This window comes from Pleurodeles waltl, chromosome 9 (genome assembly GCF_031143425.1).
Source record: "Pleurodeles waltl isolate 20211129_DDA chromosome 9, aPleWal1.hap1.20221129, whole genome shotgun sequence".
Classification (NCBI taxonomy): Eukaryota; Metazoa; Chordata; class Amphibia; order Caudata; family Salamandridae; genus Pleurodeles; species Pleurodeles waltl.
Genome location: NC_090448.1, coordinates 27,376,730 through 27,393,325, shown reverse-complemented (window position 1 = coordinate 27,393,325; position 16,596 = coordinate 27,376,730). Strand labels below are relative to the sequence as shown.

General features: G+C 49.2%; 1 protein-coding gene across 3 annotated transcripts in view; it reads right to left on the bottom strand.

Annotated features, from left to right (window-relative positions):
* The window catches only part of LOC138258879 (laminin subunit beta-2-like), a 431,858-nt gene that overhangs the window by 242,928 nt on the left and 172,334 nt on the right, over nt 1-16,596 (bottom strand). For all 3 annotated transcript variants that reach the window (XM_069206185.1, XM_069206187.1, XM_069206186.1), the window contains exons 12-13: nt 13,168-13,280; nt 2,011-2,090 (exon numbers count right to left, since the gene is read on the bottom strand). In XM_069206185.1, the coding sequence (XP_069062286.1) occupies nt 2,011-2,090; nt 13,168-13,280 (193 nt within the window). The remainder of the gene's footprint in view (nt 1-2,010; nt 2,091-13,167; nt 13,281-16,596) is intronic.

Sequence of the window (16,596 nt, the reverse complement as noted above, 5' to 3'; positions counted from 1 at the left end):
ACTCTGGTTTCTTGACCTTTTTGCCAAATACTAAAACATTTGTCATTGTTGTATTTACTGCCATCTTGTTTTTTTGAAGTGCTTATGAAGGGCACTTAATTGATGCTGCAAGCAGACACTAATTCCGGGAGTCTGTTTGAAAGAATGGGAAAAAACTATGATCTGCAACCCAAGTTCATGTAGTAAGATGTTTGTGTAATATTTGGCTTCACCATTAAGTAGTACAATTAGTCAGTAGTTTGATGGATCTGTGGAGGGTGTCTTTTTTAGGCTGTGCGTACCAGCTGGTTGCAAAAGACATAGGGGGTCATTTTAACCCTGGCGGTCGGAGACCGCCAGGGCTAAAGTGGAGCCCGTACCGCCAACAGGCTGGCAGTACGGGGACCCATATTTTGACCACGGCGCGGGGCCGACGGTTTCCCGCCGTTTTAGCCCAGCGGTGATAATCCGCCAGGGCAGCACTGCAAGCAGCGCTGCCCTGGGGATTATGACTCCCCTACCGCCAGCCTGTTTCTGGCGGTTTGCCCAGCCAGGAAGAGGCTGGCGGTAAGGGGAGTCCTGGGGCCCCTGGGGGCCCCTGCACTGCCCATGCCACTGGCATGGGCAGTGCAGGGGCCCCCTAACAGGGCCCGTGCAGATTTTCACTGTCTGCATAGCAGACAATGAAAAGCGCGACGGGTGCTACTGCACCCGTCGCACGGCTGCAACACTGCCGGCTCCATTAGGAGCCGGCTCCTGTGTTGCGGCCGCATCCCCGCTGGGCCGGCGGGCGTAAACTAGGTTTGCGCCCGCCGGCCCAGCGGGGATGTTGTAATGGGGACCGCGGGAGTGCGGCCGCACGGCGGTTACAGCTTGGCGGGCGGCAGTAGCCGCCCGCCAAGCTTGTAATGACCCTCATAATGTGGGCTTAACGAAAACGTACATGGGCTTGCAGCCCACCCCTAGCTTACCGTTGATTGGCGCTCCTAAAGCAAACCTCTTTACCATGTCTTTGATTGGCTGGCTTCTATGCTTACTCTGCTTGCTTTTAGGGAACTACTTTTTCGTTTTTGCTTAAGCACTTGATGAGAGTGCATGTGTTTTCCAGCTATCTCGCTTGAGTGCTTTTTTCCCCCCGTTGCTCTCTCTTGCCCATGTGCTACTCTACTCCCATCCACACTCATGTTGCTCTCTTTTGCCCGTGTTTCTCCCTTCGCCCACGATCTCTGTGTGGTATTGCTTCTCCCCCACCCCGCCGTGCTGCTTCTCTCCACCTGCCAAGGTGCTCCACTCTCCCACCCTTCCTTAACCTACACATCCATCTTTGTCTTATTATTATTTTTTAATCAATTTTGTGCTACATTTTAGAAAAGCGCTTTTGTGCGTTTTTTAAAATGTATCAATCCACCTCAGATCAGTAAAATAAAAGGGAAAAAAAAGCCAGTGCCCTTTATAGACGCACACATGCGTTGAACGCATGCGCACACCTATAAAATGAGCCACAGGCTAAGCCCTATTGGCTTTGTCAATGCTTGTGTGCATCGCAGTTTCCAACACTAACTCCATCCTTGTAGCCAGTAAACCATTGTTAATGTTTGGCTGCTTCCCTAAGCATCTTCGTGGCCCACCACAGTGTTTCCAGGGCACTCCTGGAGTTGGACTTGGCTCCCAGAATGGCCCGCTCGGTTGGACAGTCAGAAGCTCTGGAAGATTCTGTAGATAAGGAACTCCCCACCGGAGGATATTGCACATTATGTGGTACTACTGCCCGCCATCCAGCCTTGGGCAGTGAGCCACCACCAATCAGAGAAAGGGAGGAAAAGTATATAATATACTTTTTTATTCTACAGTCTATCAAGGATAATAGTCCTTTTTAACTTTACTGTGTCCAGTTCTCAATGGTAAAAGTTTGACATCAAGGACCAGCATCACACGCTCTCACCAGCACGCTCTGCGTCACAGCACCTGCTGAGCGACACGCACCCTCCTCACTCCTGTTACTAGACACATGCATGCGTACTATGCACTTACTGGTTGTCCCAGGCCCCTCCGATGTCACAGTCACAGGCGCGACAGCCATGAATGTCGTGGCTCAGGGCCCAGTGCTCCGGCTGAAGGCAAAGAAAAATAAATTAGTGCTAAAGAACAATGTTTAAAGAGTGCCTGGTTCTGAAAAATATTGACCCATATTTACAAGAAAAAGCCAGGTTGCTGCACCGCAACATTAGGAAAGTGCAGGGGTGCGTCATAAAAGGCAGAATGCAGCACACATAGAAAGAGCAGAAAACAAGGAGAAATAACGCTGTATCTCCTCACTGCGCCACTGTTGGAATGGCATTTCCTGGTTGACTAGGCTAGCTAGGGTATGCACCTAAGCCAGGCAGAACCCACCACTCTAGTTAGGGCGAGAGCTACACACCCAAGATAACCTCTGCTCACCCCCTTGGTAGCCTGGCACGAGCTGTCAGGCTCATCCCAGACACACACAGTACACGTGACACAGTAAATACACCACAAGTTATATAAAAATGAACTCTCTTGCACAAACATAAATCATCATTAGAACAAGCACGACATGTATCAGTAATACCCTGCTACACGAGCTGTTGTCAGAACATCACACGGGTGACTAGAACTCAGTAGCAGCAGTGAGGTGAACACATAGGTTACTAATATTCTGCAACACAAGCAGTAGTCAGGTCATCGTTATCATCAGAAATGCACATGTCAGGATAAACATATTCATATTATCAGAAATGCCAAGTCATCATCATGAATGCACATAAAATTAAACATTCCCACCTGAAACACGTCAGGCACCAAAAATGGCCATGTCAGAATAACCATATTTTCAGAAATGCCAGGACATCATCATGAATGCACATAAAATGAAACATTTCCATCTGGCACCAGTCAGGCACCAAAAATGCAGTAGTTAGTTTAAAGGAAAACTTGTGGAACATCATATTTCGCTATCAGCCATAAATACTTTGCAGGTAATAACCTGGTTCCGAGGCAGCCCCATAAATCCACAACTAACCACAATACATAGGGTCCAGTGCTTCTGCGCTCCTACCAGTAGTGTTACGGTAAATGTTGAAAACCCTGGTAAAATTAGGATAATTGGTCAGGGGAGATCATGTGGGCCTACACGCCCACTACACAGAGTATGGTTACCACGCGTCTCATGCCCTGAGGGGAAGGGAGACCACAATGGGTCTCCAAGCAAATCTCCTTGCTGCCTTCCTCCATCCCAGGAGGCTGCTCCAAGGTCGCAGTGGGTTCGGAGCCCTCTGGGGCCTCTCGGACCGCTGTCCTTGCCCACACCTAGGTGGAGAGCACAATGGGTGCCGTGAAGGATGGCCCAGAGTTGTTCCAAGATCCCACGTGATCCGGGAATGCAGAGGCAGATTTAGAGGTGGCAGGCTAGACACCCTTGTGTGCCTCTACAAGAGGGGCTATGGGCCAGATGTAGCAAAGGTTTTTACCCATTCTGTGTCTATGGAAAAAAGTGTTCGTACATATGGCCCTATTTCCCTTCCACATGCAAGTAGGGCCTGATTTCAGAGGGACCGCTGCCCACAGAGGGGTGGTGCAGCAGTTCAGAACGAGGCGCCTCCTGACGGCTCTTTCTCTTCCTGAGGGAAATAACCGCATGGCAGCCACCCGCGTTCACGCAGCGCGGCTGCAGTCTCTCCTCAACTGTCACATCCAAGTGCAGCATGTCTGGAGCTCTCCAGGGCCTCCCAAACTGCTACCTTGTGTCTCTGGGGGCGGCTCGGCCCCTGGAGACCTCCTGTGTCCTTGGCTACACTGTCAGCTATTCAGCTGGCTAGGCCGGGTCGCAAAAGCAAATCCTCAAAAGTAAGTGCCTGCCTGTGCCACCAGGGGGATTGGGGAAGGTGAGCTTCATCCACACCCTTCCCCTCCCCCCGGCACTACTACGATGCAGGCAAGAAAATCCTTCCTCTCCCCGACCTCTGCACAGAGGGGGGAAGAAACAAGGGGGCACTTCCCAGGAGTTGGGCAGAGCGTTCTCCATGCAGTTACCATGGGAACCACGCTCGCCACACGTTGGGAGCCATAAAGGGGAAACCTGCATCCCCTCTTCCTGTCCTCATAAAGTGCTTCACTCCCTGTTCAAAAGTAACAAGCAGGGGAGGAAGGGGACCCACCACCCAGCCCCTGGAGATCACTGGGGAACACAGGGCAGGGGGCAAGCAACAGGCGGACACACCAGAGTCCTTGCAGAGTAAGTGGCAGTCCTTCTTGTGGCTCAGCAGGCCACAGGTCAGCACCACACAAGTCATTCCAATGGTGGTTCCTTATAGCATCACAGCCCCCTCTAGCAGCATCTGGTACCAGTCTACATAGTGTCTGAAAATGTGGGGGTCAACCCTCTGTACTTATACTCATTTTGCTCAGCTTCCACAAAGGTGGGGAGTGGGGTTCCAACCAGCACTCACTGTTTCCAGGAATGACCCCTTCTCCTCCAGCACTGCAGGTCCACTAGTAGCATTTAATTTACAGGCCCTGGGTATAAGGGTTAACACTGTAGAAGGATCTGCCAAGTAAATAAACTGTGCCAATAAGGTGTAAGCCAATCATATCAAGTTTAGAAGAGAAGGCACATGCACTTTAGCACTGATCAGCAGTTATAAAGTGCTTAGAGCCCTACAGCTAGCAAAATGAGGTCAGAAAAATATGAGGAGTAAGCCTAAAAGTTTGGGGATGACACTGCAAAAAGGGCCTGGTCCAAAAGCCACTTTTACACCACCCCAGGGTGGCATAGGAATCTGACGCATTCCCAGATTTACAAAACCACGAAAATCTGGGAATGCGTCAGATTCCATGGCTGTGGCATGGGAACACCTACAGCAACACCCTTGGAATGCCCCTTTTATGAAGAGTTATGCTTGAAAAGGGGCCCTATTTACAAAGCCATGAAAAGCAACGCAAGGCAGCTTTATGTGGCCTTGTAAATATGTGTGAGCATGCTTCACTGCCGGAGCTTCACAAGTGACACTCCGGCGAGATTACTGTGCCATAGGGGCACTGTAAATATGCCCCATTGTGGTTATTCGCAATGGAAAACTAGAATTCAGATGAAGATTAAAAAAAGCTCTAATCTACAACCCTTGCCTGACGGTAACAAAAGAGAAAAGAGCCAACCCAGAAATTCAGGTGAAGAAATCCAGAAGATTAAAATGCTGAAAGTAAAAATCCGTTGAGAAAATAGTAGCAATTGGGTGAAGAATACCACAAAAAAATAAGTAAACAAATGTGTTGCAAAACATCTTCCCCTTGTGACTAACTCACTCATACATTATCAGAGAAGGGTAGGACATCACATCACAGGATAAGACACAGCTCTGTCTTAGATTGGAAAGCTCAAATAATGTCCTATAGTCATTCCACCATCTTGGGAACGGTTGGGTACAAGGCTTTCCACAATCTTTTTCAGAAACATGTGGCATCAATTTGGTGATCAAAGAGGCTTTCTCAGTCAGTTGCTTGTTGTATGGTTCAGGGAGGAAATGGCCTGGCCTGACATTTCGGAATGGACTGTTCCCTTGTGGAACAGCGTCAAGACTGATTTGCATATAGTTGGATACAAACTGAGGTGGCATGGTGGGCGGAAAATTATGGATTGGAATGTAGCCCTGAGCAATGGCCAGTGGCTGAGATTAATTCAAGCATTCCATCCATCACCTTGTTGATTTTGCATGTAATGCCCTAAGTGTGCCGGGTTCGCCGAGACATGGGTCCTGGGCTCACTGTTTCACTGGAACCAAGCTATACTTGGCAGAAGATCCTAACTAGGTTGAAACCAGTTCTAGGTTGCTTGTGTTCCAGTTCAGGGAGGACCTGGCTTGGCATTTTGGACTGGACTGTTCCCATGAGGAGCAGGGTCAACCGATTTGCGTATGGCTGGGGCGGAACTGAGGTGGCGTGGTTGGTGAAAAGCAGTGGATTGGGATCCAGCCCCAAGCGACTGCCAGTGGCTGCGATTAATTCAAGCATTCCATTCATCACCTTGTTAATTCTGTATTTTTAATTGAGGGCATCCTTGTGTACCACAGGCAGTTAGGTGAGAGTAAAGACTAGTTGCTATTATGCTTGTTTGTAACTGTCACCCAAAGTTCATTTTTAGCTGAGGTGCCCAGGTCAATACATGACCAATTTGACACAAATCATGCCCTATTGGGTAACAGAGTAACTAGAAATTGAGGGCCTCATTTACAAGAATCTAACACATTGGCTCCGAAGCGTCTGATTTCTTGCCCTGCCCTTTGACCCTCTAACGATGCCAAGGATGCTCCATGGTGCAGGTTTTTACAGATACGTCCGAAATGTTGACGCTAAAGTCACGCATTACGAGACTAACGTAAACAAAATGACGCTACTCCAGCAGTGCGCGGAGGCCCCCATAGACAAAAGTCCTGCTGCAACTTTACAGCCTGTTCTGAGCAGACAGTAAAATTCTGACGCAGTGAAGGGGCAGAATGACGCAGTGAAATGTTGTAAATTTCACTGTGTCAGTTCTGCATGGCTTTTTGCCTCGAAACCCTACCTTGCATATAATTGCCAGTAGCTGGCGCCCAGGGGTGAAAGGTGATGCTAGAGGCCTAAAGCATCACTTTGTAGATATGGAGTTGCATTAGTGTTGCTGCAGCGTAAAACAAAATGATGGTGCTGGCTGAGCATTATCCACCCCTCCTGAACCAGCAGACCACACCACCCGGCCCTCTTCTGCCAGGTGAGCATCACTCACCCCTCCTGTTCCAGCAGAGGGCACCACCTCCCACTCTTCTGCCAGCTGAGCATCACCCACCCCTCCTGTTCCAACGGAGGGCACCACCTCCCACTCTTCTGCCAGCTGACCATCACCCACTCCTCCTGTTCCAACAGAGGGCACCACCTCCCACTCTTCTGCCAGCTGACCATCACCCACCCCTCCTGTTCCAACGGAGGGCACCACCTACCACTCTTCTGCCAGCTGACCATCACCCACTCCTCCTGTTCCAGCAGAGGGCACCACCTCCCACTCTTCTGCCAGCTGACCATCACCCACCCCTCCTGTTCCAACGGAGGGCACCACCCGGCCCTCTTCTGCGGGCTGACCATCACCCACTCCTCCTGTTCCAGCAGAGGGCACCACCTCCCACTCTTCTGCCAGCTGACCATCACCCACTCCTCCTGTTCCAACAGAGGGCACCACCTCCCACTCTTCTGCCAGCTGACCATCACCCACCCCTCCTGTTCCAACGGAGGGCACCACCTCCCACTCTTCTGCCAGCTGACCATCACCCACTCCTCCTGTTCCAGCAGAGGGCACCACTCCCCACTCTTCTGCCAGCTGACCATCACCCACCCCTCCTGTTCCAACGGAGGGCACCACCCGGCCCTCTTCTGCGGGCTGAGCATCACCCACCCCTCCTGTTCCAGCAGAGGGCACCTCCTCTCACTCTTCTGCCAGCTGAGCACCACTCACCCATCCTGTTCTAGCAGAGGGCACCACCTTGCACTCTACTGACAGCTGGGCTTCACCCACCCCTCCTGCTCCGGGTAGTGCCCTCTTCTGCAAGTTGAGCATCACCCACCCCTCCTGTTCCAGCGGAGGGCACCACTCGGCCCTCTTCTGCCAATTGAGCATCACCCAACCCTCCCTTTCTAGCAGAGGGCACCACCTGGCATTCTTCTGCTAGCTGAGCATCAGCCACCGCTCCTGTTCCTGTAGAGGGCACCTCCTCTCACTCTTCGGCCAGCTGCGCATCATTCACCCCTCCTGTTCCAGTGGAGGGTACCACCTCACCCTCTTCTGCCGGACGAGTATCACCCACCACTCATCTTCCAGCAGAGGGCACCACCTCACCCTCTTCTGCCAGCTGACCATCACCCACCCCTCCTGTTCCAACAGAGGGTACCACCCGGCCCTCTTCTGCCAGCTGAGCATCACCCACCCCTCCTGTTCCAAGGGAGGGCACCACCCAGCTCTCTTCTGCGGGCTGAGCATCACCCACCCCTCCTGTTCCAGCAGAGGGTACCACCCAGCCCTCTTCTGCGGGCTGAGCATCACCCACCCCTCCTGTTCCAGCGGAGGGCACCACCCAGCCCTCTTCTGCCAGGTGAGCATCACCCACCCCTCCTGTTCCAGCGGAGGGCACCACCCAGCTCTCTTCTGCGGGCTGAGCATCACCCACCCCTCCTGTTCCAGAGGAGGGCACCACCCAGCCTTCTTCTGCTGGCTGAGCATCACCCACCCCCCCTTGTTCCAGCGGAGGGTACCACCCAGCTCTCTTCTGCGGGCTGAGCATCACCCACCCCTCCTGTTGCAGCGGAGGGCACCACCCAGGACACCAAGATCAAGATTCTTGCACCTGCACAGTAACACAAGATTGATCAATAATAAAAGATAAATGAGTGAGGCAAATGAGAGAAACCAAAAGTGAACAGACAAGAGGAACAAAACAAAGGTGAGAGAACACAAGATTGGTGGACGAACTAGTGGAAAATGCAATGTAACTATGAGATGTTGCCAGACATAGAGCAATGTCAGAAAGAGATTAAATATGCTCTCATTCCACACCCGGAAGTTAACACTGCTCCTTCCTTCCTGCTGCAAACCCGGAAGTTTACACTTCTCCTTCCTTCCTGTGGGTCAGCAGTCTAGCTTTTGTCACCTGCTTTTGCCCTCTCTTCCAGAGATTCTAAGTTAGACCCTGGCTGTAAGGAGTAATTCTGATGTTTCTTGTAGACACCTTTAGACTTTCTCTGATCAATATCACTCCGCTTGTGTCTGTAATTCAATTCTTAGAGGTTCTACCCATCGACTTTTTACTGTCCTTATGATTCATTTTGCCTGATCCCACTACTTAGTCACTTGTAATCCAATCCAACTCTTCCAGAAGTTGCACCTCAAATGTGGGGGACAGCAGGTTCATGAGAGACGGAGAATGTTCAGTTCTGCTGAACTGACGATCACTAGAGAGACAGACACAGAAAGTCCAGTTTTGCACAATTGGCAATCCATCTCTGAAAAATGTGACAACCTTGTTTGGAAAGAATAAATACATTTCATTTTAAAAGGTGTGGCACTATCTTTCGCTGAAACAGAGTCCCCTGTGAATAGAGATGTCCAGACTAGGGCTTAAGTCTACATAATTGGAATTCTGTCACTTTGAAAGACTGTGAAATTTATAAAAGGTTTACTCCTTTATTTCACTGGCAATGTGTTTCATACAGAACGATGTCTGCAGCAAATTCACTTTGCCGGAAAGGGGACACGTTTTTAGAATCTTTAAATACCCAAATCTTTTTTTCAAACTCGATAATGACTTAAATAACACTTTAATAAACAGGTCCAGCTTTTTGGAAAGAGGCAGGTTATGAGGAGTATTAAAGCATCGCAATTATTCTAAAAGTTATGAATGTTATTTAAAAGTTTTAAGAAAGTTATACAAGTTATACCTACCCTTTTCACAAAACAGTCATCGCTTTTTAAAAGTCATATATACGTTTAATAATAAGTATTTAACATATAACCCAGCTTAAAAAAATACAAGAAATGTTCAAATGGTTTGAATCAGTCATTAAAGTGATATGTATTTTATTCAGTGTCACGTTTGTGACAGAAATGTCCCAGCTTTCACCGGGAAATGAATATTTAGCACAAAAAGCAAACATACTTTGGTGTTCACCTTCCACAAAACGTGGTAACTTAGCCAGCCTGCTCAGGTTTTCCCCAAAGCTGGGGAGTTGGTGTAGTTGTGCAATTTCTCACATCCCTCATGTTGCAGGAATGCACTGGAAGCTGGTGGGCTGGGGAGCTGGCAGGAGGCTTTGTGGGAGGAGGTGTTTCCACAGTAAACACATTTTTAGATGTAATAATCGAAATCATGGCTTTAAGATGCCCGAGGAATTTGAAATGTACTGAGTTTTAGTATCTTCTGGGACAAACGTGCAATAATCCTCGTTTTTGATTCATGACTGATGCAGAAACCTTGGCTCATGCACCGAGCAGCTGTCTGACACCTCCCACCCTTCAGCAGACGAGGGGTCCGCAGACAGTATGTTCATTCAGGGCCAAATCACAAATAAATGCTGAAATGCAGGCACTTCACATTACTTCTACATTGTGAGTAATATTCTGCATTCTAGTAGTACACAGATATTTCTGCAAAAGGTAATGCATCAGGAGTATGTTTCTGCATGCTTACATGTAACCCACCGGTGCATTTCCACTGAATAACTTCTTTTGCATGGAGAAAAAGCTTTACCTTGTGGACAAAACTCTTTAATCTACCTCCCACCCAACACACACACACGCTTTGTAGTTGTTTCTGTTTCCCATTCAGCAAATGGGTAGGAAAGTAATTGCAAGTTGTTTGAGAGTACCCAAAGTTTCAGGCTTGTGGTTCTTCACATGTGCAGGTGTCCTCACCCTGGAATGGTCACAAATCGCCACTGGCAGAAGATTTACTCACAGTTAAAATTAGAAGCCCTCAGGTGGGTCAAGGGCTGTTGAGTGACAGGGGTGTGGATAGCAGGTGGACAGAGGCAGTGCAGAAGAGGCAATAAGGGCGAGGGCCACAGGTTTTTCAGCCCATAATAGAACTAACAGCCTCTGGGTCTCTTCACAGTCACTGGATAACCAAGGGTTGGACCTACTTTGTGGGAAGGCCAGATGCTCTGTGACACAATACTCTGCTTACCTTCAACACCAGCAGTCAAGTGGGACCATGAACACATAGATCACACCAACACGGATGTCAACTCTCCAAAACACAGAGGGTAGATGGACGGAAATTAAACATCTTTTGACCACATGACAAAATACCAAAGGGGCCTTGACTCAGACCCTTTACTAGTTCCCATTTGCTGGTGAGCGGGTGGGTGAAGGGCATGGAGGCCATAGGTAACAAGGGCCATGCCGGTGGTACTTAAGAGAAGCCACCAGCTGCTACCACTTTCAATGCCAAGGTGATGTCCACTCACTTCAGGACTGTCATGGAAGGTATGAAATAACCCGGCCACCAACAAATGCATACACATGATCTTCAGTGTTAGGTACCTTCTTCCAGAAAACGCCCTTATTATTTTGCGAATGACAGCAACACTTTGGGACTTCCATACAGCCAAAGATGACTGTGTTAGTGCTTTGGATCATCTGTACAGCCACGGATGACTCTATGGAAGAGCTTTGGTAATTTCTTTCAGCCACAGATAATTCTGTTAGAGCTTTGGAACACCCATACAGCCAAGGACGACTTTGTGTTAGAGCTTTGGAGCATCCGTACAGCCAAGGGTAACTGTGTTAGAGCTTTGGAACATCCATACAGCCAAGGATGACTTTGTGTTAGAGCTTTGGAGCATTCGTACAGCCAAGAATAACTCTGTGTTAGAACTTTGGAACATCCATACAGCCAAGGACAACTTTGTGTTAGAGCTTTGGAGCAGCCATACAGCCAAAGATGACTTTGTGTTAGAGCTTTGGAACATCCATACAGCCAAGGACGACTTTGTGTTAGAGCTTTGGAACATCCATACAGCCAAGGATGACTTTGTGTTAGAGGTTTGGAGCATCCGTACAGCCAAGGGTGACTCTTTGTTAGAGATTTGGAGCAGCCATACAGCCAAGGAAGACTGTGTTAGAGCTTTGGAGCATCTGTACAGCCAAGGATGACTCTGTGTTAGAGTTTTGAGCAGCCATACAGCCAAGGAAGACTGTCTTAGAGCTTTGGAACACCTGTACAGCCAAGGAGGACTGTGCTGGAGATTTGGAACTTCCATACAGCCAAGGATGACTCTGTGTTAGAGCTCTGGGACATCCATACACCCAATGATGACTTTGTGTTAGAGCTTTGGAGCCTCCGTACAGCCAAGGATGACTGTGTTAGAGCTTAGGAGCTTCCACACAGCCAAGGATTACTCTTTGTTAGAGCTTTGGAATATCCGTACAGCCAAGGATGACTGTGTTAGAGCTTTGGAGCCTCCGTACAGCCACAGAGGACTGTGTTAGGGCTTTGGAACATCCATACAGCCAAAGGATGACTCTGTGTTAGAGCTTCAAAACATCCATACAGCCACGGATGACTCTGTGTTAAAGCTTTGGAGCATCCATACAGCCAAAGGATGACTTTGTGTTAGAGCTTCAAAACATCCATACAGCCAAGGATGACTCTGTGTTAGAGCTTTGGAGCATCCGTACAGCCAAGGATGACTGTGTTAGGGCTTTATGACATCCATACAGCCAATGATGACTTTGTGTTAGAGCTTCGAAACATCCATACAGCCAAGGATGACTCTGTGTTAGAGCTTTGGAGCATCCGTACAGCCAAGGATGACTCTGTTAGAGCTTTGGAGCAGCCATACAGCCAATGATGACTCTGTTTTAGAGCTTTGGAGCATCCGTACAGCCACGGAGGACTGTGTTAGAGCTTTGGAGCCTCTGTACAGCCAAGGATGACTGTGTTAGAGCTTTGGAGCCTTCGTACAGCCACGGATGACTGTGTTAGGACTTTGGAACATCCATACAGCCAAGGATGACTGTGTTAGAGCTTAGGAGCTTCCATACAGCCAAGGATTACTCGTTGTTAGAGCTTCAGAACTTGCATGACTGTGATAGAACTTTGCAACTTCAATACCGACCAATATTAAACAGAGTTGGAACTGTGGCGCTTTCATACAGCCCAGGGTTACTCTGTCAAATCCAACCTATTCCCATGGCTTTCAGCTACAGTAAAGTAGGAAACAGGACACAATAAAGGATTTGTGAAAGATGTGTATATTTAAGGGGTATGGACTGATGTGTGCTTTTAGCTTTAGAACTGATATGTGTAAGTAGTTTCATTTTTTTGTCCACAGTGAAATTCCTGGATTTAGGGCCTCAGTTAGACCCTAACGGTCTGTCCTTCTTTCAACCTTTGACAAATTTCATAAATTCACAAATGTAGTCACTGTCAAAAAAAGTAACCTGCAGGTGAAATTTCTAGCAAAAAATATGTTTTTGTGCCAGACCTTGTCCACCAAAAAGTAAGTTACATACTTAGTCAATGACTGATTTGCATCTTCAGCTCAGCTTTACTCAACGAAGTCATCCCAGGTGCAAACCCTAAACAACACAATGTATGAAACCACCTCCGAAAACAACACAACACATGCAGCACAAAGCACAGCGTGGCTCACCAGGCATTGGTTACAGCTCCGGCCGGTCACCAGTCGCTTGCAGAAGCAGTCGCCGCTGATGCGGTCACATGGGGTACCGTCCGCTACTGTGCCTCGCGGATCGCACTGGCACCCTAAGCAAGAGAGGAAATTGTAAGAGGGCTTTAAATTTATGTGCATTCACTAGGAGGAGCTATATGGTTGTGACATAGGCTTAGCGAAAGCTTACTGACAGCAACAGTACTCTCCTGCAACAGTACTCCAGTAAAATAAACTCCCATACTCCATTACAAAAGGTGCCAGTGACTGTACCCACTCCCAAAACTATACCTGTCTCCCACAGCCATTCTTGAACCATTATCTGTGGTAGAATTCCGATTCCTACCTGTGTATCAATTTTACTAATCACTTCTGCACCAATTCCTGCAGTATCCGTAAATCCCTTACATAATCATTGTGTGTTATTCACTGTAGCACTCACAAGAATGCCTGCTCCTGTGACTACACGTCTTCAACACGCGCTCTGGCAACATTATTTGCAGTATCACAGGTTGTTCCACCTTCTACCTCTCTCCAACAGTTGCTCCTGCAGCATTTACTGCTGCTCCCATACCTATGCTGGCATCCGTCCTTTTTTTGGGGGGGAAATTTGTTTATGAACGTTTTCAGCATATTATAACATTCATTTGTACATCAAATGCAGGACATTTATTGTGTGCCATTATTAGTAGACTAGATGAGCACAACGGTCCAAAACAGACAGCGGAACAATTGGCTACAAAGACATATTGCAGATGGTTCCACCATTCACCATAAAACTCGTATATAACAGGATTAATTAATGCATGAGCGCTATCAGAGAAGACCATATGCTGGAATCATGAGTCACACAGATAATTGAGGATGCTACAGGCACCGCAATGACACCTTAACCCATTCCAGAAGGTCATTGTGTACTTACAGCAGTGTGCATTCAGGCGCAGATCTTCAGATTAATCACAACTTAACAATAAGAACATGAACGAACTTTGGAGGACTGTCTCTACGAGCAGCAGGCCCAGGCCGGAGCATAGTCTCTAGGGCGCAGAGACCCCATGTTTTGCCCGTGCGCATCAGCAAAGGGCAGATACGTGCACACACCACAGTCCCCTGCCTCCCACATAAGTCACACTCTCAACTCAAAGGCCAAGGTCAGGTCAGCTGCTCAATCTTCAGCACCCAACCCATCGCACTCCCGCACCAGGAGTAGATACATGCGCACTGTGGCCGTCAGACCGCCACCTCCACATCCGAGGTCTGCCCCAAACCTCGCAAGCATGCCAGCATCGCCTCCCAAATGACTGATAGTGGGTACCTACACAGCCCTAGCGCATCTTCCCTCGCAAACGGCACTCCCTCCGCGCCAGCCCACACCTCAAACGAGGACTTCCAGGCCCTCTCAACTGGTGGGTCAGACGACTTCCACCGGCGGGTTATCAATCTCTTGGCCGTTATCAGGCCTAGGTCCAGAAATCGTGCTGCAGCTCTATTCCGTGCATCCCTAGGAAAAAGGCCCAGTATACAGGACTCCCAAGTGAACAGTACCGGTCGCAACACACACTCCGATAAGCAACCCACCACCGCCCCCCAGAAGCAACTCAACGATGGACAGGACCAGAGCATATGGATCATGTCCGCGTCATTGCGGGAGCAACGGGGACACGCCGCGTCTCAGCGAGCAAAGTATCTGTTTATGCGGGCTGGAGTGAGGTATGCCCTGTGTATGATATAGAATTGAATCAAGCGGAATCTGGAGTTACGCGGTATGTAAACATGGCCAGAAAGAACTGACTTCCACTGCGCGTCCGAGAACGGAGTAGTCGTATCCCCATCCCAGGCAGCACGCAACAAGTCACATTCAAGGGCTGTGGGTAGGCGCAATGCCACAGCGAACCATCGAATTAGGTCCCGTCCCTGTCCCATCACCTGTATATACTGCATCAATAAATGTGTGGGAGAAGCAACAGACAAGTCGCCCCATTTAGATGCAAGCGACCTCAGCAATGAATTATACAGCAGAAACTGCCCCTCGGGAAGGCCTGACTCTTGTACCAGCGCAGGAAACGGTGTCAGCTTACCGTCGTCATACAGATCACCCAGCGTATACAGCTCCACTGCATGCCACGCCCGCAACTTGGACCCGGACGTAACTATAGAGCCACGGGGAGTGCCCAACAATGCCAGCGCCGGCGCAAATGGGATCGCCCCCCCCCAGCAAGTCGCAGGGATCTACGATAATAGCTGAAGGCCACCCTGAGGAACAACTGGTCTGGTAACACTTCTCGTGTTATTGGGTGAAACAAATGCGAGACCTGCATGAGGGTCCAAGGGCCCTACAGGGTTGCCGTATCGGCAAGATTCAGGCCCGCCAACCACTTGGACACCCATTGGAGCTGGGACGCCAAATAGTAGTGCTCCAGGTTAGGGACCGACAGGCCACCCCTCTCCAGTGGTAAATACAATTTCCTGAGCGCAACTCTACACCTTCCCCCATTCCAAATAAAGTCCCTCAAAGTAGATTCCAGGCTCTTAAAGAAGCTAGGAGGGATATAATGCAGGATGTTAGTGAAGTAGTATAGAAGGCGTGGCAGAACTATCATTTTTAATAGCGCTATCCTCCCTGCCACCGACAATGGCAGAGTCTGTCAAAAAGTCATCTGGGACTTGATTAAGGACACCGCTCTCTTAAGGTTTCCATCTATTAGATCGTCTTCATGGTAATAGACGCGGATGCCCAGATAATGGAATGCACAGGCTGCCAGGGAACCGCACTCCCAAAGAAGCAAAGCTCCGGATCAGGGAGCCCAGGGTCAAAGGGGAAAAGGCAGGACTTAGCCCAGTTAACCCTGAGGCCAGACAACAAAGCAAACTGCTGCAGTAAGGACCCAACCCCTGGAGGGATTCGTGAAATATCCCGGAAGTATAACAAGACGTTGTCGGCGTATAGCGATATTGCGTGCACGCCATCCCCAAGAGGGATGCCCCAGCTCGCACCACTGTCACACAAGGCCGCCGCCAGTGGTTCCATAGCAAGGGAGAAGAGTAGTGGGGAAAAGGGGCAACCCTGCCTCGTACCTCTGCACACATTGACTGGCTTTGATATGATACACCCCACCTTAACCCGGACCTGCGGCTTAGTGTATAGCAGTTTAATCATACGAACAAAAAGGGGCCCCATGCCGAACCGCTGCAAGACCCTGAAAAGATAAGGCCATTCCAGGGAATTGAAGGCCTTCTCCAGGTCAAGGACAAGGCAACCCGCCCGCGGCCAGACTCGCCTCGCGTAGCGCATAACTCGAAACAGCCGCCCCCTCGTTGGAACAAACCCATTTTGGTCTGGGTGCACCAGGTCTGGCGTGATGGATGCCAAACGCATCGCAAAAATTTTGGGTAATATTTTGTAGTCCGTAT